A 26,400-nucleotide genomic window follows, 5' to 3' on the forward strand; every position below is an offset into this window, starting at 1 on the left:
CATAACAAATGGTCCATTCTGATAAACTTGATGCACCATGATACTGCAGCAAGTAGTCGAGATGACAAAAAGCTGCAGATTTTAGATTACAATTTCACCAATCAACTAAAAGTTACGCACACAAGCAACTGAAAAGCCAATGGTTTCATTTTATAACATTCTTGATGTATCTGCCTACAATGCATTCGTTTTATGGCGTGAAATAAACCCCGATTGTTTATGCAGTTTATTGGTGTTCCAAAGAATCTTTCTTGAAGAATTACAAAAGTCACTTGTTAAGCCATGTATTTTAGGAAGAAAAGAAAAAAAAAAAACCAAAATGAAGGAGCAGCAGCCATAGTAATCTGTTTCCAGCAGCATGCTCAACAACGCGAACCCACAGCCTCCGCCAGCACTGGAAAAAGACCGAAAAAGAAAAGATGCAGCATTTGTCCATCTTCGTGTGATAAAACAAAATGTTACATGTTCTTGTTGTAGTCCATATTTATGTAAAGCGCATGAGCTATTTCTGTGCAGAATGTAAGTATACCTGAAAATAGCAATAAAATGACCCTGTACAACACATTTCTAAACAAAACGGAGCAAACTCAAGTTTTGTTTTTAATTTGTTTTTGACCACCCATGTTCACATGCAGTAAAATAATGCAAGTGCTGTTCAAATAATTTACATAGAGTAGCTAAAAGTGAAAATTAACAGACAGTAATAGGTTGTATTATATTGATATATTGACCAGAACAGTACAAGCGTATAGCTAATACAGATAGAACAGCGGGGTTTAACAGTTTTTGAGCGTAAATGACAAGTGCAGGAGAATTCATGACTAGTGCTGAGCGAGGGGACTCGTTGCTCGGGTGATCTCCGAGTATTTATGACTGCTCGGAGCTTTAGTTTTCATCACGGCAGCTGAATGATTTACAGATACTAGCCAGGCTGAGTACATGTGGGGGTTGCCTGGGAATCCCCACATGTATTCAAGCTGTCTATCAGCTGTAAATCATTCTGCTGAGACAACGAAAACAATCTCCAAACAGTCATAAATACTCGGAGATCACCCGAGCAACGAGTACACTCGCTCATCACTATTCATGACCGATAAACCATGAAGAGTCATTATTTTCTAATAATATACTTGTACTGTTAATTTAGGACAACAAAGTGTTCTCATCCACTAGGGGTATTCTCAAGTGTCTTGAGCAGATCACAGGTATGCAGTCTCATTTCTTCATGCTTTTTAGCAGGGCAGGTTCTCCTGCTTGAGTGACAGTCCTGGTGAGTAGAACAGCTGTAGTGTTAGTAGAGCTATAAATCTCAGAATATTCAGCCATCAGTGGCTTGTTCTGGACTATATACTGCTATCACTGCATTTACACAGAGGTAACAGGGAGTTTGAACAAGCGCACAGCTTGGGACAGTGAGAGCTATGATAAGAACTGCTCTTGGAGATGCAGCTGCTGCGGCCTGATGATTTTGCAAGATTTATAACAGCAGCTAGTCAGGAGAGGAGATGAAAAAGGTGAGCACTAGAGATAAGCGAGCAATTCCTGATACCTGCATGTTCATTTCGAATAACGAGTATATAATGGGAATCAAGGGAAAGCCGAGCATTTTTTCCGGCAGACCCTACAAAGTTCTGGAGGGCAGTGAAAAATGTTCAAATGTATGGGAAAAGTGCTGAATGGAAAGAGAATAACTGGGGAAGACCCCTGGAAGCATCTTTGACTCCAAGATCACTGCTGGGAACAATGGTGTCACACTTTTACTCCACTTTAAAGGGAACCTGTCACCCCTCCAGAGCGTTTTTAAGCCAAAGAGCCACCGTCAACAGCACTAAGGCTGCATTCTGTGAAGGTGGCTCTTATGTTTAGCATCCCTAGGCGCCTTCGTGTAGCAGAGGCCCCAGATCCCGCCCCACAGTGTGTTATGATGTATCCACACTGTGGGGCTGGGAATCTGGCGCCTGCGCAGTGGAGCGTGTCACCATGCTCCATTGAAGATAGTGCCTAAGTCTCACGAGATTTGTGAAGTCTCACAAGACATCTTACACCTACTGGTGAAATGTTCATTTTCTAGATTATTGTGGTTTACATACTGCAAGATTAACAAGTGATCACAGAGCTGCAGGAGGCTAAACAAATACATGTCCATTATGTCTCTATTTGTCACCTGGAGAATAAATACAGTAACCCAATAACCAAGCTCACAATGAAGCAGGGCAGCAGCACTAGATGCAGACAAGGGCATTCTGACATCATGTGAGGCATCAGTTTACAAGTGAAGCTACAGAGCTTATCATAGGGAAAGATCACATGCTTTTATCACCTACATCTACTATTAAGATTAGTTACCGTAAACCATAAAATCCTATTTTCCCATTTGTTTTCACTGTGTTATATTTAGTAGCATCCTTGCAGCTCACAATAACAAGGAAAAGAAAAATTGTCATTCGAAATGGAAATGCTAGGATTTTTGTTTTACCTTTTGTGCATTTTGTATATTTTGGCGTTTTTGATTTTGGGTTTTGTTTTTTGTTTTTTAAAGAAATCCAAAATATATATAAACGGAAGCACTAGTCACAAGTATAATACAAAAATACTTTATTAAGGATAACACATTTTATCCATACATATAAAAATTAGTACATTGAAAAAATGCATAAAAAAATGGAGATGCACATGCAAGAACATGTTTCGCGTTAGCTTCGTCCGGGGGTTGCTACTCGAAACGCGCGTTGGGGCTCTTCTCAGCTCGTGCAGGTCATGTATCACCTCTATTCACTTACCTATTCATAGCATGTTACTGGGCATAGTTGGTGGTTGTATATGCGGCAGGATTATCTGACTTTCAGTATATGACTACAATGTTTTGAACTGTCTGACAGGACACTGTGGAAAATTCTACTAATGTGCATTGGCATCCACTATAAGAATATGTAACACTGTCCTGACCTCACTGGTAACCACCAATGTGGCATATTATTTAGTCAGCTGTCTATAATTGATATATACAATAGCCTTATATGTACTCCACAAAAAGTTTGAGATTTACCCAGAGAAGTTATGCTGTACCTGCACTTGCTGTGTTCTTGCATGTGCATCTCCATTTTTTATGCATTTTTTCAATGTACTAATTTTTATATGTATGGATAAAATGTGTTATCCTTAATAAAGTATTTTTGTATTATACTTGTGACTAGTGCTTCCGTTTATATATATTTTGGATTTCTGTAGCTTGTTTTTGAAGCGTCACACAGATAGGCCGGTGTTTGAATTTTTTGGAGTTACTTTTGTTTTTTAAAGACTAAAGGTGCGCACACTCAAATTCCCCTACATTGTTGGTAAGTGCCCTTTAACTCTAACAGAACCTTTGCCTATGACAGTGTTGGCACTTCAGGTCCGGAAAGCTTGCTAAAAGCATTTATGTTCCAGTATTGCAAAGAAAAGTAAAGACATATCGTCAGAGAACTTACTCTAGCATGACATTATGTTGGTCATCAAAGGGTGGGTGTTACTAAATGGTTCAGAGAATCTCTCTCATGTCTAAGATTGGGTGAGGTGTATAAGGCGATCTATGTCACGCTCACAGATCAGTGTTGTGTACTATGTGGATATGAATAAGGTGCTAGTAAGATTGAAGACTGGTGCCTGTTAAAGAGGCTTCTAGTGTTATGTAATCTCTTCTATATGATGGAAATTAAGCCATTTCCTAGTGCACTTGTGTAGAAATTACTAGCATGATTTTATGCCTGTAGCTAAAAGTCTGACCCAAGGACAGCACTAGAATCACAACAGATGTTCATACAAGTCAGCTAAACACTTATGTTAACATGCAAAAGTAATCACAAGATCATCAAAACTGACAAACTAAAATATCATTAATGCAGATGTTCAGGAACAGAGGTGATTAGATGTTCAACTTAACCCTATAGTAAGGAAAAACCTATATGCCACCATCAGACTGAACATAACCTGTCTAACTGTTCAGGGGGTGAGAACATGAAGGTTATTCGATATCTGTACAAGGGTAAAAATTACCTTAAGAAACATTCATCCACTTGTAGTTCAGCCCATCAAGGCTCTACGTATAGAATTAAAATTTTTAATCCAACCCTTCTGACTTCAAATCAGAGCTTTGATCTTGGCACCATGGAAAAGTAGGGGCCCTAAAATCAATATCCAAGCTCTATTCCTCATGCTCAAAGGTAACTGCTTAATGTCCATGACATATTAAACACATCATTGGCAGTCAATGAGTTAAAAGGTTGGTACGGATCCAAAAATGAAATTCGTCCTAAATGTCTAATTAATGTAATCACTTTTCTAATGTTTTAATTAAATATCCCTTACCCCTCTACTTTAAAAAAAAAAAAAAAAAATTCAATTCCAATGACATTTTGTTTGAGAATTCCCGCTACATGCTTGGATAACCAAACTGGACATCATCAGGGAGGCTGGGGATGCGGTCCCTGCTGCAGCTGCTGACGCATTCCTGAAATGAGGCGTTATCAAAGACGTTTTGGGGGCTGGGGCTAGCCTCTGCTCTCCACATCATCTTTTTAATGCGCATTCGCAGTGCACTCTATTGCCAGCTCATTGTGAATTGTCACTGTGCATTCAAAAGACTATACAGGTGTAAATCAGAATAATTAACAAAAAAAAACCTGCAAAGACTTCCTAAGCATTTAAAGGGACTCTGTGACCTGAATTTGGAGGGAACAATCTTCAGAAATAGGGGAGGGGTTTTCGGGTGTTTGATTCACCCTTTCCTTACCCGCTGGCTGCATGCTGGCTGCAATATTGGATTGAAATTTATTCTCTGTCCTCCATATTACACGCCTGCACAAGGCAACACCCGAAAACCCCGCCCTTATGGCTGAAGATTGTTCCCTCCAAATTCAGGTGACAGAGTCCCTTTAAAAAGGTCCCTTAGTCTGTTTCAGTAGGCTCCACAATCAGGGGGAAGACTGCTGATTTGACAGATGTCCAGAAGGCAGTCACTGACACACTCCACAAGGAGGGTAAGCCACAAAAGGTCATTGCTAAAGAAGTTGGCTGTTCACAGAGTGCTGTATCCAAGCATATTAATGGAAAGGTGAGTAGAAGGAAAAGTGTGGTAGAAAAAGGTGAACAAGAAACTGGGGTAACTGCAGCCTTGAGAGGATTAAGAAAAGGCCATTTAAAAATTTGGGGGAGATTCACAAGGAGTGGACTGCTTCTGGAGTCATTGCTTCAAGAGCCACCACACACAGATGTATCCAGGACATGGGCTACAAGTGTCACAATCCTTGTGTCAAGCCACTCATGACCAATAGACACCGCCAGAAGCCTCTTACCTGGGCCAAGGAGAAAAAGAACTGGACTGTTGCTCAGTGCTCCAAGGTGTTGATTTCAGATGAAAGTAAATTTCATGTGGAAATCAAGGTTTCAGAGTCTGGAGGAAGAGTGGATAGGCCACAATCTAAGCTGCTTGAGGTCTAGTGTGAAGTTTCCCCAATCAGTGATGGTTTGGGGAGCCATGTCATCTGCTGGAGTAAGTCCACTGTGTTTTATCAAGACCAAAGTCAGCGCAGCCGTCTACCAGGAAACTTTAGAACACTTCACGCTTCCCTCTGGTGACAAGGTTTTTGGGGATGGAAATTTCATTCTCCGGCAGAACTTGGCATTTGTCTACACTGCCAAAAGTACCAATACCTGGTTTCAAAACAACAGTATCACTGTGCTTGACCTTAACCTTATAGAGAATCTATGGGGTATTGTCAAGTGGAAGATGAGACACCAGACCCAACAATGCAGACAAGCTGAAGGCTGCTATCAAAGCAACCTGGGCTTCTATAACACCTCAGCAGTGCCACAGGCTGATAGCCTCCATGCCACGCTGCATTGATGCTGTAATTGATGCATAAGGAGCCCCGGCCAAGTATTGCGTGCATTTACTGAACATACATTTCAGTAGGACAACATTTCAAATTTCAAAAACCATTTTTCAAGCTGGTGTTATAGAGTGTTTTAATTTACTGAGATAATGACTTCTGGGTTTTCATTGGCTGTAAGCCATAATAGTCAACATTAACAGAAATAAAAACATGAAATAGATCATTCTGTTTGCAATAACTCTATATAATATACGAGTTTCATTTCTTGTAGTGAAGAACTGAAATAAATTAACTTTTTGATGATATTCGAATTTTGTGAGAAGCACTGTCAACAGGGAGGGCATACAGAGTTTGCACCAGAACTGGCGCAAGCAGAGTAGCTCAGTATAGCCCAAACTAGCCCAGACACAGAAACAAATGTTACTCATGACGCTTCGTTTCAGACCGTGGGAAAGCAGCATTGGCCCCTGATGAAGTCTCATCTGAGTATCCCAGCATGTACTTGGGATTCTCATATAAAATGTCATAGGAACAGAAGTTTAAAACAATAACTAAAAAAAGCAGGAAGATAGACAAGGAAATGTAGGGAATTTTTAATTGAAGTGCTAAATTAAATCGATATTTTGGATGAAATTTATATTTGGTTCCAGACCACCCCTTTAAGACAAATCCTCATGGATGAGCTACATACAGAACACAATAGTTATGAGACAAGTGTAAGGGCTAATTTATCTGAGTATTGAATAATTAAAAATTTTGTGCTATATTAAGAAAACCGGCATGAATTAAGAAATCAGACTTTCCAAATAACAGATACTACACAGTACCTGACTGCAGTCAATAGCTGGTTCTCCACGACCATCTTCTTCCAAAGAAGCCTGGTAATTCTGCAGGAGTTCTTTGGAGAGAGGAGAGGACAAAAAGTCCTTAGGTAATGATGAGACGCTGGTTTCTCGCTTTGGGGGGGTTGAAGCAGCTTTATCCTTGTTAGTGTTCAGCTGTAGTGGAAGAAAGTTGAAAGGTTTTCGGTTCTCAGAAAGCTGACGCTTATTGTTTGCTGCAGTTGCTCTTCCTTGGGAATCGCTCCCAATGCTCCTCTAAAAGCAAGAAATGAAAAGGACAATTAAAAGAACATCATGTAGCTATAATTCATACCTTGATGGTATGTATACAAAGTGGAAGACAACAGGAAAAACATGAAAAATTTACAGAGTAATGCTTATATATAGAAAACTTTCCAAATAAATAGTGACCTGATCCAAATCCCCAAAATTTATTTTCTGCTTCAGTCTCTCCAGTTCTGCCTGTTCTGGGACAGACATTTGAGACATGTATCTGGTGTGTGGGTAAGTATGCGGCGTTCTGGTCCTCCTACGACCGACTCCAGGAGAGGACCCGGGGGAGATATCATTTGTAAGCCGGGATTCACAATCCATGCCAAATTTTTTCTTATTTTTTTCTGAGGATCTGTTTGCTTTCTTGTGTCCGGTCCACTCCTGAATCAAAGCAAAGGGGAAAAATAAATGAAACAGAAAGTGAAAGAGTTCATAGATAAAAAGCATTAAACTGAACTGAAACTCTGTGTTTGTACTCGAAAGACATTATTTAATAGTGAGGGAATTGGTTGGAAGAGTTTACTTCAAAGAGTCCAGGACACTTATAAGTTAAGGCCCACCGAGCTGACATTTGTCATCATGGAGTGTGACGGATTAAAACTTCCTATTCTCAGATACCTCGCAATTAAATGCAGGGCTGTGGGATCGGAGTCCATTTTGGTGGAATTGGAGATGGTATGAGATGGACCGACTCCAAAAATCTACTATATAAAGGTGTGTGTGTGTGTGTGTGTGTGTGTGTGTGTGTGTGTGTGTGTGTGTGTGTGTGTGTGTGTGTGTGTGTGTGTGTGTGTGTGTGTGTGTGTGTGTGTGTGTGTGTGTGTGTGTGTGTGTGTGTGTGTGTGTGTGTCCGGGATTGGCATCTGCACCGTCGCAGCTACAGCCACAAAATTTTGCAGTCACGTCTGGACCCCGAGAGCGGCATAGGCTATATTGTGAGGTGAAATATTAACCCCGCGCGTTCCAATTCACCAAACAATTTTGCCCCTATCTACATAATGGGGAAAAAAGTGAAAGGAAAAGTGTTGGAGGCGTCGCAGCTACAGCAACAAAATTTTGCACAGTCACACGTTGGGACCCTGAGAGCGTCATAGGCTATATTGTGAGGCGAAATTTTAACCCCGCGCGTTCCAATTCACCAAACAATTTTGCCCCCATCTACATAATGGGGAAAAAAGTGAAAGGAAAAGTGTTGGAAGCGTCGCAGCTACAGCAACAAAATTTTGCACAGTCACACGTCTGGACCCCGAGAGCGTCATAGGCTATGTTGTGAGGTGAAATTTTAACCCCGCGCTTTCCAATTCACCAATTTTGCCCCTATCTACATAATGGGAAAAAATGAAAGGAAAAGTGTAGGAGGCAAATTGACAGCTGCCAGATGTGAACAAGGGGGACTTAAAGAATGAGTGCGATGGCGCCAAAGAGTATATACCGTACAGTTGCTAAGGTGGGGCCTCGACATGGGATACTCACCACACACGGGGATATGAACACACACAAAATGCGCCACACACTACCACGTGCTTGTACACATATTACCCTCAGCACACATTTCACCACAAATACACCAACCTCGCCACATAAAAGTCAAAACACAAAAGTCGCCACTCAAAACTCGCCACGCGCAGAACTCGCCACATGCAAAAACTAGGCTCTTGCAAAACTCGCCACAAGTGCAAAATTCTCCTCATGAAAAACTCGCCACATGCAAAACTTGCACAGGCGGAAAAATTGCCACATGCACAAAAGTTGCAACACATGCAAAAGTTGCCTCACACAAAACTTGCACATACTCAAAACGCACCACACAATACTCGCAACGCGCAAAACTCGCCATGCGCAAAACTTGCTGCACACAACTTGCTACACTAACCTGTCACATGCAACTCGACACACAAAAAGTTGCTACACGCATGTTGCTACACAAAACTCATCTCACAAAAGTCGCTACATGCATGTCGCCACACGCAACTCAACACACACAACTTGACAAACGAAACTCGCCCTAAAACACACACAAGTCTGGTATTATCCTTCAAAAATAAAAATCTGATTAATAAGCAGACAAACTACAACAATTGCACCATATAGGAAATACGGCAGCTGTCAGTCACATGACCTGTCTATTATGTGTATGTGTGAGCTAATATATACTGCCAGGGGGAGGGCTTCCTGTTGGCTGGGGATTTATCAGGCTGCCAATTTAGCTTACAAATACTGAGGTAAACATACTGAGCAAATAACGTGTGAACGAGGTCTAATACAGGAGGAGATGACACACAGGTATATACTATATACAGGGGAGATGACACACAGGTATATACTATATAGAGGAGGAGATGACATATAGGTACATATATATACAGGAGGAGATGACATACAGGTATATACTATATACAGGAGATGACATACAGGTATATGCTATATATAGAAGATGACATGCAGGTATATACTATATGCAGGAGGAGATGACACTCAGATATATACTATATACAGGGGAGATGACACACAGGTATATACTATATACAGGAGGAGATGACATACAGGTATATGCTATATATAGAAGATGACATGCAGGTATATACTATATGCAGGAGGAGATGACATACAGGTACAGTGGGGCAAAAAAGTATTTAGTCAGTCAGCAATAGTGCAAGTTCCACCACTTAAAAAGATGAGAGGCGTCTGTAATTTACATCATAGGTAGACCTCAACTATGGGAGACAAACTGAGAAAAAAAAATCCGGAAAATCACATTGTCTGTTTTTTTAACATTTTTTTTGCATATTATGGTGGAAAATAAGTATTTGGTCAGAAACAAACAATCAAGATTTCTGGCTCTCACAGACCTGTAACTTCTTCTTTAAGAGTCTCCTCTTTCCTCCACTCATTACCTGTAGTAATGGCACCTGTTTAAACTTGTTATCAGTATAAAAAGACACCTGTGCACACCCTCAAACAGTCTGACTCCAAACTCCACTATGGTGAAGACCAAAGAGCTGTCAAAGGACACCAGAAACAAAATTGTAGCCCTGCACCATGCTGGGAAGTCTGATTCTGCAATATCCAACCAGCTTGGAGTGAAGAAATCAACAGTGGGAGCAATAATTAGAAAATGGAAGACATACAAGACCATTGATAATCTCCCTCGATCTGGGGCTCCACGCAAAATCCCACCCTGTGGGGTCAGAATGATCACAAGAACGGTGAGCAAAAATCCCAGAACCACGCGGGGGGACCTAGTGAATAAACTGCAGAGAGCTGGGACCAATGTAACAAGGCCTACCATAAGTAACACACTACGTCACCATGGACTCAGATCCTACAGTGCCAGACGTGTCCCACTGCTTAAGCCAGTACATGTCCGGGCCCGTCTGAAGTTTGCTAGAGAGCATTTGGATGATCCAGAGGAGTTTTGGGAGAATGTCCTATGGTCTGATGAAACCAAACTGGAACTGTTTGGTAGAAACACAACTTGTCGTGTTTGGAGGAAAAAGAATACTGAGTTGCATCCATCAAACACCATACCTACTGTAAAGCATGGTGGTGGAAACATCATGCTTTGGGGCTGTTTCTCTGCAAAGGGCCAGGACGACTGATCCGGGTACATGAAAGAATGAATGGGGCCATGTATCGTGCAATGCAAGGGCATTGAAGATGAAACGTGGCTGGGTCTTTCAACAGGACAATGATCCAAAGCACACCGCATGGGCAACGAAGGAGTGGCTTCGTAAGAAGCATTTCAAGGTCCTGGAGTGGCCTAGCCAGTCTCCAGATCTCAACCCTATAGAAAACCTTTGGAGGGAGTTGAAAGTCCGTGTTGCCAAGCGAAAAGCCAAAAACATCACTGCTCTAGAGGAGATCTGCATGTAGGAATGGGCCAACATACCAACAACAGTGTGTGGCAACCTTGTGAAGACTTACAGAAAACGTTTGACCTCTGTCAGTGCCAGCAAAGGATATATTACAAAGTATTGAGATGAAATTTTGTTTCTGACCAAATACTTATTTTCCACCATAGTATGCAAATAAAATGTTAAAAAAACAGACAATGTGATTTTCTGGATTTTTTTTTCTCAGTTTGTCTCCCATAGTTGAGGTCTACCTATGATGTAAATTACAGACGCCTCTCATCTTTTTAAGTGGTGGAACTTGCACTATTGCTGACTGACTAAATACTTTTTTGCCCCACTGTATATACTATATATAGAAGGAGATGACATTCAGGTATATACTATATATAGGGGAGATGACACACAGCAGGTATATACTATATACAGGGGAGATGACATACAGGTATATACTATATACAGGAGATGACATACAGATGTATACTATATATAAGGGAGATGACAAACATGTATATACTGAGGTGATGAGGTGAAAATGAGAGCTGTGAGGTGAAAATGAAAAGGTGCGAGTGCAAAATGAGAGGAGTGAGGAAAAATAGTGGAGTGATCAGAAAATGACAGATGTGAGGTTGAAATGACAAGTGTTAGGGGGGAATGAGAGGAGTGAGGGAGAAAATGAGAGGTGTGAGGGAGAAAATGAGAGATGTGAGGGGGAAAATGAAAGATGTGATTGGGAAAATGAGAGGCGTGATGGGAAAATAAGAGAAGTGAGGTGCTATAACTAACCACAGATATTTACTATGCCCAGGCAACGCCGGGCTCTTCAGCTAGTATATAATAAATTGGGTTCAGTAGTGCAATGCAGGATGTGCTGTAAATGTTTTCAGAATGGTCTGTTCCTGATCTAAGGATCTGGGCTTCTAGCTGAGATAGTAACATAGTAACATAGTTAGTAAGGCCGAAAAAAGACATTTGTCCATCCAGTTCAGCCTATATCCCATCATAATAAATCCCCAGATCTACATCCTTCTACAGAACCTAATAATTGTATGATACAATATTGTTCTGCTCCAGGAAGACATCCAGGCCTCTCTTGAACCCCTCGACTGAGTTCGCCATCACCACCTCCTCAGGCAAGCAATTCCAGATTCTCACTGCCCTAACAGTAAAGAATCCTCTTCTATGTTGGTGGAAAAACCTTCTCTCCTCCAGACGCAAAGAATGCCCCCTTGTGCCCGTCACCTTCCTTGGTATAAACAGATCCTCAGCGAGATATTTGTATTGTCCCCTTATATACTTATACATGGTTATTAGATCGCCCCTCAGTCGTCTTTTTTCTAGACTAAATAATCCTAATTTCGCTAATCTATCTAGGTATTGTAGTTCTCCCATCCCCTTTATTAATTTTGTTGCCCTCCTTTGTACTCTCTCTAGTTCCATTATATCCTTCCTGAGCACCGGTGCCCAAAACTGGACACAGTACTCCATGTGCGGTCTAACTAGGGATTTGTACAGAGGCAGTATAATGCTCTCATCATGTGTATCCAGACCTCTTTTAATGCACCCCATGATCCTGTTTGCCTTGGCAGCTGCAGCCTGGCACTGGCTGCTCCAGGTAAGTTTATCATTAACTAGGATCCCCAAGTCCTTCTCCCTGTCAGATTTACCCTGTGGTTTCCCGTTCAGTGTGTAATGGTGATATTGATTCCTTCTTCCCATGTGTATAACCTTACATTTATCATTGTTAAACCTCATCTGCCACCTTTCAGCCCAAGTTTCCAACTTATCCAGATCCATCTGTAGCAGAATACTATCTTCTCTTGTATTAACTGCTTTACATAGTTTTGTATCATCTGCAAATATCGATATTTTACTGTGTAAACCTTCTACCAGATCATTAATGAATGATCATCACAGATGAATCTGTGCTGCACTTTTTTCCCATACTCAGTAGTGAGGCCGTGATGTGGAGCCGGGATCGTGGAGTCAGAAGTCAGGGAAATTGAGGAGTCGGAGTCAGTCGGTGGTTTGGCTTACAGACTCCACAGCCCTGATAAGAGCATCAGTATATAGTTTGAACGGTTTTTCATCTCACCCATCTAGTGCTAAAGCAGCATTAAGGAGATCACAACTGCAGACAGCATCCATGTAAAAGGGAATCTGTGAGCAGGTTTGGAATAGGAGAGCAGTCTGATGTAGGGGAGGGACCCGATTTCATTGATGTGTCATTTAATGGACTGCTTGGTGCGGTTTTGATAGAATCCTTGTTTTCCCTGCTGCTGAGCTATGTATAATCACAAAAACAACCAAATAGCTTCCTATGAAAACTGTGCATTGTCAGAAAGCTGCCAATCAGTGGTAGAGATGGGTTATAGGATAGCTGGTCTGGTTTGCACAGGACAACTAGTCCTCCAGTGATAATCTCCTGGTGATAAAACACAGATTGTAAGATGATCCAGTGCAGAAGGCTCCCATAAAGGATTTTTGTTTATTTGGGTTTTTTACTTTTACATACACTATATGAGTCTCCTACGAATAAAATAGAAAGCAAGTTACCATGTTGTTCAGTCTATCTTCAAGTGACTCATGACTCCAATTAGGTAGATCCGGATCATTAATGATTTCATCAGGTGGACTTCCTCCAGTAGCCATAGTCCCAGTATGTGTTCAGAAGATGAGACACAAACAAACCTTTGCTGAATAAGAAAAAAAAAAAAACATTAACAATTCCAAAAAAATAAGTAAAGCAAATTGTATCCAGACACACCTAGAAACTCCCATTATATCAGCAATACCCAGGGAGCGCAGTCTCACGCCACCAGTCAGACACTATTTACAGAGCAGCTATATGGAGCCAACAATTCAATATTATGAAAACTAAAGAGGTAGCAAAGAGCCAAAGCCACAGCTATCTAATGTAGGCGCCCCATCAATGACACCCTATCATTTAGACGGGTCAGACAACCGCAGAGAAATAGGTGGAGCAAGGACGGGATGGGGCATGGTGACCGTCGCTTGGTAAATTCAGGATGAGCAGCGGCGTTCGCTCCACCACAGGAACTGGAGTAGGATTTGTGGCAAGATGCACAATAAGGTTTCATCCAGCGCTCATCCTCTGCTCCAGATTAATATTTATTTATTTATATAGCACCAACATATTCCGCAGCGCTTCACAGTTTGCACACATTATCATCGCTGTCTCCGATGGGGCTCACAATCTATATTCCCTATCAGTATGTCTTTAGAATGTGGGAGGAAACCCACGAAATACAGGGAGAACATACAAACTCCTTGCAGGGATCCTTGGTGGGATTTGAACCCAGAACTCCAGCGGTGCAAGGCTGCAGTGCTAACCACTGAGCCTCATGTATCTTAATGAATCAGAAGCATATGACTCCACTACACCCCTAAATTTAGATTGGTGTGAACAACGCGGTCTTAATGCATAAAAAAGATCAGGGACATCTTACTGAGACCTTAGGATTTAGACGGACTGGCTGTCTGTATACTGGCATCCAACAGCCCCTGGCAACATGATAACGGGCTGCTGATGGATTGCCATGGCAACTGAGGGTCTGCTGAAGGGTCCAGTTGCTGCCATATTGGTCTTCCTATGATGCACTGTCTGTTACTGGGCTTCATATGAGAACATTTTCTATGTACACTGCAATACTGGCATCGCCGAGCCTGACAGGCTTCACGGAGCCCCCGACAGACTTCACTGTAGGCGTCACCGAGCCCCCGACAGGCTTAACTGTAGGCGTCACCGAGCCCCCGACAGGCTTCACTGTAGGCGTCACGGAGCCCCCGACAGGCTTCACTGTAGGCGTCACGGAGCCCCCGACAGGCTTCACTGTAGGCGTCACGGAGCCCCCGACAGGCTTCACTGTAGGCGTCACCGAGCCCCCGACAGGCTTCACTATAAGCAGGGGGTTCTTCTCGACACCCCAGGGAGTCCCAATCCTTCCTGGACCACTGATGTTGGGAGTCAATCAATTCTCTCAGATAAACAAATTTCAGTCGCCATCAGAAGTGTCTGGTCCTCCCATACTGCCCTCACTGGGAGCACATGAACACTAGACTGTGGTGGGCGTGCATGTGTATGGGGGCAGCAGTATACAGTGTATGGCCCTAGAAGCAGGAGCCTGGCACAGCCCGCAGCCCCCCGGAGGAGGCAGACACTACTGATCGCAGCCATCAGCATTACTCCCCGCCCCGGTACGGAGTGTTTACAGTCTCCACTAGTGTTGAGCATTCCGATACCGCAAGTATCGGGTATCGGCCGATATTTGCGGTATCGGAATTCCGATACCGAATTCCGATACTTCCCGCGTATCGGATACCGGAATCGGAAGTTCCCAGAATTCAAACTGAACGCAGCAGCCAATGAGGAATGATTGGAAGTGTGGGCACATCCTGTTTAGCATGGTGGGCATGTAAGTACTGGCAAGGCTTGGATTGGCTGCTGAAATGATGTCACTCTGCACTATAAAAACCGCTGCCGCCATTTTGCGCTCACTCTGCTGTGATTTCAGTTAGGGACAGGACGCTGTGTTCTAACTGAGGGCCAGTCGAGCTAGCTAATTGCTTTATTTTCCTTTCCAAAGGCTAATTTAGCAAAACGCTGTGTGTTCTTCACGGTTCACCTTGCTCTTGCCTTGCAGCGCTGTTTTAACAGCGTTCTGCAAGGTCTCTGTGTGTGTGTGTGTGTGTGTGTGTGCAGCTCACTCTGTAGTCTGTGTGCAGCCATATACCCGGTTGTATTCAGCTCAGGGGGGGTTCACACTGCCTCACACAGTTGTCCTTTTTTGCTCTTAGTGCAGCCTGCTGCACATTTTTTCTCAAATTTCCTATTAGTGTTTTTCCACCAGTCTCCAGCTCTATTGTGGAAAAACACTACATAGGATAACCTAGAGGGGGGTTTTTGGGCCTTGCAGCGCCGTTTACGGCTGTCTGCACGGTCTCCGTGTGAGCCCAGCTCGCCCTGTAGTCTGTGTGCAGCCATAGCCGGTTGGATTCAGCTCAGGGTGCGTTACTGCCTCATACCTTGAAAAACAATTTCCTTTTTTTCAAATAGTGCAGCCAGTTTAAAATTTGAAAAAAAAAATTCCTATTAGTGTCTTTCCACTCGTATCCAGCTAAATAGTGGAAAAACACTATATAGGATAACCGAGAGGAGGGTTTTTTGGCCTTGCAGCGCCGTTTACGGCTGTCTACACGGTCTCCGTGTGATTTAAACTAGCTCTGTAGCCCGATCTGCACCAAAAAAAAAGTTAAGTTCACCAAACACAACTTAACACTTGTGTAGGCCACATTTGAAAAATAATAAAGTTTAGTCCACACTTTACAACATTAGTGTTTCTTACACCTGTTAGGAGGAGCATTTCAGGAATAAGCACACTAAGGCCTTAGTACTTTTCTGCTTATCTTTATCTGTCAACCAAGATGAAGAGGGCAGGGAGTAAGGCACGTGGGCGTGGGCGCGGAGCAGGGAGAGGAGCAGGGAGAGGACGTGGTGATTCTGTGCCTGCTGCGGGCGCCGGTGACTCGTCGTCACTCAGTTTCAGCAGGGAACAGTCCTTCATGCGCAGCTTTGTCGGAGAGCGCCGTGCACCGCTGCTACGTGAAGACCAAATTGAAGCCGTTGTCGGGTGGATGGCAGCTAACGCCTCGGCATCGACTTCAGTTAGTGCCACATCCTCTCAGGCACAGAGCACTGGAGAGCAGCCATCTGTCTCTTCACCACCTGCCAAATTGGCCAGGCAGTCAGAGAGCCCAGGACAGGAGCCGTCTCTACTTCTGTTCTCTGAATCTCTTGGCTTGGAAACAGGGGGCCAGCCAAGCAGCATTGGAGAAATGGAAGAAGAGGCAGTGTGCAGTGATGCCCAAAAGCTTTATCTCTCTGACTCTGAAGAGGCAGGTGGGCCAGTGCCTCCGGTGACCACAGCGCAGTACGCATCTGATGATGAAACTCAGGTGCCGCTTTCTGATGCGTACTGTGCTGCCGAGACTACCCAGGAGGAGCAGTTGGTGGCAGAGGGTAGTGGAGATGATGAGGTCCTTGACCCATCGTGGCGTGAGGAACAGGAAGGTGGTGGGAGCAGCTCTGAGGAAGAGCTTCCCCTTACGGGCCAAAGAGGGAGAGGGAGGGGGAAGACTGCGGAGCCTGTAGCCTCCACTTTGGCACCCGTTAGGAGCCTGTCTCTTTCCAAAGCCAAAAAGGGCGCTCCCAAGACTTGCAGTGCCTGGTCCTTTTTTGACACAGTTGCAGATGACATTTGTTTTGTCAAATGCAAGCTGTGTCATCAGAAAGTAAAAAGAGGTAAAAGTGTCAGCAACCTCAATACCACAAATATGTGGAAACATGTGCGGAACAGGCACGCGGTGGAGTTACAGAAACACAGTGAAGACGTAGGCCAACCAACAGCGGCAGCTACCACCTCTTCATCTCGTGTTGCCTCTTCCTCCACTGTTGTCCAGAGACCTAGTGTAATTCCACCCACAGCACCACCTTCCCAGTCATCCTCACACTCCCAGTCTACTCTACAGCCATCGGTAGTCCAGGCATGGGAGAAAAGGCGGGCATTCTCGGCCAACCACCCCCGAGCACAGGCTCTGAATGCAGGCATTGCCAAACTGTTGTCCCTGGAAATGCTCTCGTTCAGGCTGGTGGAGACTGACAGCTTCCGTGACTTGATGGCATTGGCAGTCCCACAGTACAAGGTGCCCAGCCGCTTTTACTTCAGCAGGCAGGCTGTCCCTGCCCTGCACAGGCACGTTGAGGCAAACATAAAACATGCGCTACTGAACGCCGTCAGTAGCAAGGTCCACCTCACCACCGATGCGTGGACCAGTCAGCATGGACAGGGGCGATATGTTTCCCTCACTGCCCATTGGGTTAATGTTGTTGAGCCAGGTACAGATCGTGCGAGTGGCGCAGGACGTGTCCTGCCCACTCCAAGGATTGCAGGAATCCAGTCTGTACGCATCGACTCCTCCTCTTACACCAGTTCCTCTGATTCCTCTCTGCAGGATCTGTCACAGTCCACCTCCACATGGACCCGTGAACGTTTACCTATGACCGACATGAGCACAGCCGTGGCCAAACGTCAGCAGGCCGTCTTGAAACTAGTTTCATTGGGGCATCGAAGCCACACAGCGCAGGAGCTCTGGAATGCCATCAAGCAGGAGAGCGATGTGTGGTTACTGCCAGCGAATCTCCAGCCAGGCATGGTAGTGTGTGACAATGGCCGAAATCTGGTGGCAGCTTTGGCCCTTGGCAACCTCACTCACATCCCATGTCTGGCACATGTGCTCAATTTGGTTGTGCACAGTTTTCTGAGGGACTATCCGGATCTTGATGCCCTGCTGCACAAGGTCCGCCTAGAGTGTGCTCACTTGCGGCGTTCCAGATCCCGCATTGCTGCTCTGCAGCGCCGATTCCGCCTTCCGGAACACCGCATCATATGTGACCTACCTACCCGGTGGAATTCCACGTTACATATGTTGGAGCGGTTGTGTGAGCAGCAGCAAGCAGTTATGGAGTACCAGCTGCATCAGGCGCAAAGAAGTCGCAGTCAGCGCCGATCAGACTTCACAACCACAGAGTGGGCCACTATGAAGGACGTCTGCCAGGTTTTGCGTCCTTTTGATTATTCCACGCGGATGGCAAGTGCAGATGATGCACTAGTCAGCATGACTGTCCCCCTTATCTGCCTGCTTCAGCAAACTTTGCAAGGGTTAAGGGATGATGTGGTGGAAGAGGTGGAGGATGAGGAGTCACCTTTTCCATCAGCTTCTGGAGAGTCAGCGCCACGTGGTTCCTCACAAAGGGGTACGCAGGGGCCAATTTGTGAGGAGGATGAGGAGGAGTCAATGGAGGAGGAAGAGCTCAGTCCAGAGGAGGGAGCGACACAATTGTCCAGTGGTCAGTGTGTACAGCGAGGGTGGGGTGATGACGAGCGGGCAGAGATCATGTCTCAAGCAGGGGACAGCGTTTCTGGGCCAGTTGGCACTCTGCAGCACATGGTGGATTTCATGCTGCAGTGCCTGAGAAACGACCGCCGCATCGACCACATTCTCAACATGCCTGATTATTGGGTGTTCACCCTCCTCGATCCTCGCTACCGGGACAACGTCCAAAACCTCATCCCTGCGTTGACCCGGGAGCGTAAATTGCGGGAGTACCACGACACACTGGTGAATTCCATCATCTTCTCCTGTCCAACTGAGAGGAGTGCTGCTAGTGCTTTACAAAGCAGCTCAGTGCGTCGAGGCAGTGGGGGAGGCTCTGCCCAAAGAGGGAGCAGAAGCAGTGCCTCTGCCCAAGGCAAGCCCAGTATGGCACAACTCTGGCACACTTTTGTGTGCCCGCCCCAAATGTCTACACCATCACCGGCGGCTCCAGTCAGCAGGAGGCAACGGTTCCGTCAGATGGTGACAGACTACATGGCTTGCCCTCTTACTGTACTCCCAGACGGCTCTTCCCCGTTCAAGTTTTGGGTCTCTAAGCTGGATACATGGCCAGAGCTAAGCCAGTATGCATTGGAGGTGCTGGCTTGCCCTGCGGCTAGTGTCTTATCGGAACGTGTCTTTAGTGCCGCAGGTGGTGTACTAACAGACCGTCGCATGCGACTATCCTCCGATAACGTTGACCGGCTTACTTTCCTGAAAATGAACCAGGCCTGGATCTCGCAGGAATTTGCCACTCCTCTGCCTGATTAAGTAATTGGGTGTCATCCAGGTCTCCTGCTGTGTTCATCTTTCTACCACCTGAACTGCTATTCCTGGGCTCCAACACCGCCAGTTGCGGCTCAGAAGTGCAGGCTGCACAGTAAAAACATACGACCCAGTGTTATTGGGTTTCAGTAACGTCAGCTGATCCCCAGCTGTGTAGCCGGCAATGTGTCCTGCGACCGCCACGCTGGCTCAACAACCGAAATGTAAGGGAACCTGTCCCCCCCCCCCCCCCCCCCCCCCGTCGTTTGTTACTGAAAGAGCCATCTTGTGCAGCAGTAATGCTGCACAAGGAAAAGGTAGCTCTTTTTTTTAGCTCCTTGCACACGCAGAACTTAACACTTATAAAATGTGTTCACTGATACCGTTATACCGTCCCGGAGCTGGGACTTTTCTTCGTAATGTGACGCAGCACAGCCGTCATTCCTACCCCCTTGGTGCCATGCGCTGCCTCCTCAGCGTTGTTTTAAGCTGTCACGGAGCCTGCGCTGTTCTGTTATCCCTTGGGCATGCCCTATTTGCTCTGCCTGTCTTCTGACATAATTTGGTGTCAGGCTGGCTGCGCCTGTGCGGCCGCGCTGCCCGAGATCCCGCCTCGCAGTGTCTTCTGATTGAGTCACACTGCGGGCCTGGGATCCATGGGCATGCGCAGTGCATATCTTCCCCTCGGGCTCTCGCTCATTTCCCTCCGCCTTCTTTAGACTGTGCGCCGTCAGCTGATCCCTAGCATGCCACGGCCGTGACACCGCACAGTCTGAAGAAGAGGGAAGGAGGGGAGTGAGAGTCGAGGTTATGCACTGTGCATGCCCATGGTTCCAAGGCCCGCAGTGGGATTACGTTAGACGAGACTGCGAGGTGGGATCTGGAGCAGCGTGGACGCACAGGCACTGACAGCCTGACACCAAATTATGTCAGAAGACAGGCAGCGCTAATTGGGCATGGCCAAGGGCTAACAGAACAGCGCAGGCTCCGTGACAGCTTAAAACAACGCTGAGGAGGCAGCGCACGGCATCAAGGGGATAGGAATGACAGCTGTGCTGTGTCCCATTACGAAGGAAATTCGCACCTCCGGAACGGTTTAACGGTATAAAGGGACACATTTTTAGTGTTTACTTCGGTGTTTGCAAGGAGCATAATTAAAAGAGCAACCTTTTCCTTTTGCATCCTTAGTGCTGCACAAGATGGCTCTTTCAGCTACAAACGTCTTGGGGGGGGGGGGGGATTAAAGGTTTCCTTTCAACTTGCTCCAATCAGGCTTCGGCCTACACTCTGTTCCTCTGCTCCTCCTGCTGTCCCTGGGCTCTAACACCGCCAGTTGGTGCCTGGAAGTGCTGTGTGCACAGTCAACAGTCGCTCCTCTGTTATTGGGGTTCAGTAACGTCAGCTGATCCCCAGCTGTGTATCCGGCAACGTGTCATGCGACCGCCACGCTGGCACAACTAAAATGTAAGGGGACCTGTCCCCCCCCTAGGCGTTTGTTACTGAAAGAGCCACCATGTGCAGCACTAATACTGCACAAGGGAAAGGTCGCTCTTGAAATTATGCTCCTTGCAAACGCTGAACTACACACTCATGTAATGTGTCCCCTCACACCGTCCAACCGTCCCGGAGGTGGGACTTTCCTTTGTAATGTGACGCAGCACAGCCGTCATTGCTACCCCCTTGGCACCGTGCGCTGCCTCCTTAGCGTTGTTTGATTCCGTTGATTGATGCGCTGTTATGTTATCCCTTGGCCATGCACAGTTTGCGCTGCCCGTCCTCTGACATCATTTGTTGTCGTCCTGGCTGCGCCTGTGCGTCCACGCTGCCCGAAATCACACCTCGCAGTGTCGTCTAATGTGATCCCACAGTGGGCCTGGTATCCATGGCCATGCGCAGTGCATATACTAGCCTCTCACTCCCCTTCTTCACGCTTCTTCAGACTAGGCGGCGTCAGCTGATCCCTAATAGCATGCCACGGCCGTGACGCCGCACAGTCTGAAGAAGCAGGAAGGAGGTGAGTGAGAGGCGATGATATGCACTGCGCATGCCCATGGATCCCTGGCCCGCAGTGGGACTACATTAGATGACACTGCAAGGTTGGATCTCGGGCAGCTTGGACGCACAGGCACTGCCAGCCTGACACCTACATGATGTCAGAAGACGGGCACCGCTAACTGTGCATGGCCAAGGGATAACATTACAGCGCGGGCTCCGTGACAGAACCAAACAACGTTGAGGAGGTGGCGCCCGGCACCAAGGGGGTTGGAATGACGGCTGTGCTGTGTCACATTACAAAGGAAAGTCCCACTTCCGGGATGGTTTGACGGTGTGAGGGGACACATTATATGAGTGTGTACTTCAGCGTTTGCAAGGAACATAATTTTCGGAGCCACCATTTTCCATGTGCAGTATTACTGCTGTACAAGATGGCTCTTTCAGCAACAAATGCCTGGGGGGGGGGGGGGTTAAAGGTTCCCTTTCAACTTGCTCCACTGCAGGCTTCGGCCTACACTCTGCTCCTCTTTGATTCCCTGGGTTTCAACACTGTCAGTTGCCACCTGGAAGTGTTGTCTACACAGAAAAAACACTAGGTGATGTGTCAGTGGGGTTCAGCACCGCCAGCTGTTCCCCTGCTGTGTAGTCGGCAACGTGTCCAGCACAAGCCACGCTGCCACAACAGAACAAAAGCTGCCACCAGTGCAGGCTTCGGCCTACACTCTGCTCCTCTCCTCCTCCTGCTGACCCTGGGCTCAAACACCGCTAGTTTTTGCCCGGAAGTGCTAGCTGCACAGAGAAAAACACCAGCCAATGTGTTAGTGGGGTTCAGCAACACCAGCTGTTCCCCTGCTGTGTAGCCGGCAACGTGACCTGCAAACGCCACGCAGGCACATGAACTGAAATTAAAGGGAACCTGGCCCCACCCCCCAGGTGTTTCTATGTATAACAGCCACCTAGTACAGTAGTACTGCTGCATTTGTACAAGGTGGCTGACTTTTTCTCCTTGCCCACGTTGAACTCAACACGTACAAAATGTGTCTCATTGAGACCATTCCACTGTCCCTGAGGTGTGACTTTCCTTTCTAATGATACGCAGCACCCCCCTTGGTAGCGTTTCCCGTCTTTTGTCATCATGGTTAGCTGGCTGCGCATCCGCCCTGCTAGAAACAACGCCCCTCGTTGTCATATTTATTTTGTCAGCAAGGGTGTGGTTTATGGGCACGAGCAGTGCATATGTTCGCCTGTCTTAACTCATCTCCTTCCGCCTTCTTCTGACTGTGCGGCCTCCTGGCCGTGGTAGGCGATAAGGGATCAGCTGAGGCCGCCCAGTCTGAAGCAGGTGTAAGGACATGTGTGAGCGTCAAACATATTTACTGCACAAGGCCACGAATCCCAGCCACGCAGTGTGATTTTTTGAAAACACACTGTGGGTCTGGGATTCATGTCCATCGCTAACCGCAACGGCCGAAATGAAATGAGGTCAGAAGACAGGAAGCGCTCACAGCGCATGGCCAAGGGATCACAATAGCGCAGACTCCTGTACAGCAAATAACAACGCTCAGGAATCTGCGCCCAGTACCTAGGTGTAAATTTTGACACCTGTGCTGCGTCTCCTTAAAAAGACAAGTCACGCCTCCACAACTGTTTGACAGTATAATGGGCTAAATAGTGTACGTGTTTTAGTCAGCGTGTGCAAGGAGCAAAACAAATAGAGCAACCTTTTACTTGTGCAGCATTAATGCTGCACAAGGTGTGGCTCTTGTACCTTGCAACACCTGAGGGGGGTTAAAGGTAACCTTTGAAATTGGTTCAACTAGGCTTCGGCCTACACTCTGCTCCTCTCCTGCTGACCCTGGGCTCAAACACCGCTAGTTTTTGCCCGGAACTGCTAGCTGCACAGAGAAAAACACCAGTCAATGTGTTAGTGAGGTTCAGCACCGCCAGCTGTTCCCCTGCTGTGTAGTCGGCATCGTGTCCAGCACAAGCCACGCTGGCACAACTGACCAAAAGCTGCCACCAGTGCAGGCTTCGGCCTACACTCTGCTCCTCTCCTCCTCCTGCTGACCCTGGGCTCAAACACTGCCAGTTTCTGCCCGGAAGTGCTAGCTGCACAGAGAAAAACACCAGCCAATGTGTTAGTGGGGTTCAGCACCGCCAGCTGTTCCCCTGCTGTGTAGTCGGCATCGTGTCCAGCACAAGCCACGCTGGCACAACAGACCAAAAGCTGCCACCAGTGCAGGCTTCGGCCTACACTTTGCTCCTCTCCTCCTCCTGCTGACCCTGGGCTCAAACAACGCCAGTTTCTGCCCGGACATGCTAGCTGCACAGAGAAAAACACCAGCCAATGTGTTAGTGGGGTTCAGCACCGCCAGCTGTTCCCCTGCTGTGTAGTCGGCATCGTGTCCAGCACAAGCCACGCTGGCACAACTGACCAAAAGCTGCCACCAGTGCAGGCTTCGGCCTACACTTTGCTCCTCTCCTCCTCCTGCTGACCCTGGGCTCAAACAACGCCAGTTTCTGCCCGGACATGCTAGCTGCACAGAGAAAAACACCAGCCAATGTGTTAGTGGGGTTCAGCACCGCCAGCTGTTCCCCTGCTGTGTAGTCGGCATCGTGTCCAGCACAAGCCACGCTGGCACAACTGACCAAAAGCTGCCACCAGTGCAGGCTTCGGCCTACACTTTGCTCCTCTCCTCCTCCTGCTGACCCTGGGCTCAAACAACGCCAGTTTCTGCCCGGACATGCTAGCTGCACAGAGAAAAACACCAGCCAATGTGTTAGTGGGGTTCAGCACCGCCAGCTGTTCCCCTGCTGTGTAGCTGGCAACGTGTCCTGCAAACGCCACGCAGGCACATGAACTGAAATTGAAGGGAGCCTGCCCCCCACCCCCCCAGGTGTTTCTATGTATAACAGCCACCTTGTACAGCAGTACTGCTGCATTTGTACAAGGTGGCTGACTTTTTCTCCTTGCACACGTGGAACTCAACAAGTACAAAATGTGTCTCATTACAGACCATTACAATGTCCCTGACGTGTGACTTCCCTTTTTAATGACACGCAGCACCCCCATTGTTAGCGCTGCCCGTCTCCTGACATCATTGGTTGGCTGGCTGTGCCTGTGCGTCCCCCCTGCCCGACACAACGCCCCCCGTTGTCTCATATTTTGACTGCGAGGGTGTGATTGATGGGCACGAGCAGTGCATATGTTCCCCTGTCTTCACTCCCCTCCTTCCGCCTTCTTCTGACTGTGCGGCCTCATGGCCGCGGCATGCGATAAGGGATCAGCTGAGGCCGCCCAGTCTGAAGCAGGTGTAAGGACATGTGTGAGCGGCGAACATATTTACTGCACAAGGCCACGAATCCCAGCACCGCAGTGTGACTTTAGGAAAAGCCACTGTGGGTCTGGGATTTATGGCCATCGTTAACCGCAACGGCCAACATGAAATGAGGTCATGAGACGGCCTGCACTAACAGGGTATTGCCAAGGGATAACACAAGAGCGCAGTTTCCTGTACTGCAAATAACAACGGTAAGGAATCTGCGCACAGCACCTAGGTGTAAATTTGTACACCTGTGCTGCGTCTCCTTAAAAAGACTAGTAGTCACGCCTCCACTACTGTTTGACAGTATAATGGGCTAAATAGTGTACGTGTTTAATTCAGCGTGTGCAAGGAGCAAAATTAAATAGAGCAACCTTTGACTTGTGCATCATTAATGCTGTTCAAGGTGTGGCTCTTGTACCTTGCAACACCTGAGGGGGGGGGGTTAAAGGTAACCTTTGAAATTGGTTCAACTAGGCTTCGGCCTACACTCTGCTCCTCTACTCCTCCTGCTGACCCTGGGCTCAAACACCGCTAGTTTCTGCCCGGAACTGCTAGCTGCACAGAGAAAAACACCAGTCAATGTGTTCGTGGGGTTCAGCACCGCCAGCTGTTCCCCTGCTGTGTAGTCGGCAACGTGTCCAGCACAAGCCACGCTGGCACAACCGACCAAAAGCTGCCACCAGTGCAGGCTTCGGCCTACACTCTGCTCCTCTCCTCCTCCTGCTGACCCCGGGCTCAAACACCGCCAGTTTCTGCCCGGACATGCTAGCTGCACAGAGAAAAACACCAGCCAATGTGTTAGTGGGGTTCAGCACCGCCAGCTGTTCCCCTGCTGTGTAGCTGGCAACGTGTCCTGCAAACGCCACGCAGGCACATGAACTGAAATTGAAGGGAGCCTGCCCCCCACCCCCAGGTGTTTCTATGTATAACAGCCACCTTGTACAGCAGTACTGCTGCATTTGTACAAGGTGGCTGACTTTTTGTCCTTGCCCACGTGGAACTCAACACGTACAAAATGTGTCTCATTGAGACCATTCCACTGTCCCTGAGGTGTGACTTTCCTTTCTAATGATACGCAGCACCCCCCTTGGTAGCGCTTCCCGTCTTCTGACATCATTGGTTGGCTTGTTGCGCCTGTGCGTCCGCCCTGCCTGAAACAATGCTCCTCGTTGTCTTATTTTGACTGCGAGGGTGTGATTGATGGGCACGAGCAGTGCATATCTTCACCTGTCTTAACTCATCTCCTTCCGCCTTCTTCAGACTGTGCAGCCTCATGGCCGCGGCATGCGAGAAGGGATCAGCAGAGGCCGCCCAGTCTGAAGCAGGTGTAAGGACGTGTGTGAGCGGCCAAAATATTTACTGCTCAAGGCCACGAATCACAGCACCGCAGTGTGACTTTATGAAAAGGCACTGTGGGTCTGGGATTTATGGCCATCGTTAACCGCACCGGCCAACATGAAATGAGGTCATAAGACAGGCAGCTCTAACAGGGCATTGCCAAGGGATAACACAAGAGCGCAGACTC

At 47.0% G+C, this 26,400-nt stretch overlaps 1 protein-coding gene across 4 annotated transcripts in view; it reads right to left on the minus strand.

Annotated features, from left to right (window-relative positions):
* PCM1 (pericentriolar material 1) overlaps positions 1-26,400 on the minus strand; it is a 228,267-nt gene that overhangs the window by 175,741 nt on the left and 26,126 nt on the right. For all 4 annotated transcript variants that reach the window (XM_069744379.1, XM_069744380.1, XM_069744381.1 and 1 more), the window contains exons 2-4: positions 13,393-13,532; positions 7,124-7,366; positions 6,698-6,967 (exon numbers count right to left, since the gene is read on the minus strand). In XM_069744379.1, coding sequence (XP_069600480.1) covers positions 6,698-6,967; positions 7,124-7,366; positions 13,393-13,488 — 609 coding nt within the window. In that variant the 5' untranslated portion in view covers positions 13,489-13,532. The remainder of the gene's footprint in view (positions 1-6,697; positions 6,968-7,123; positions 7,367-13,392; positions 13,533-26,400) is intronic.

Source organism: Ranitomeya imitator, chromosome 1 (assembly GCF_032444005.1).
Source record: "Ranitomeya imitator isolate aRanImi1 chromosome 1, aRanImi1.pri, whole genome shotgun sequence".
Taxonomy (NCBI): Eukaryota; Metazoa; Chordata; class Amphibia; order Anura; family Dendrobatidae; genus Ranitomeya; species Ranitomeya imitator.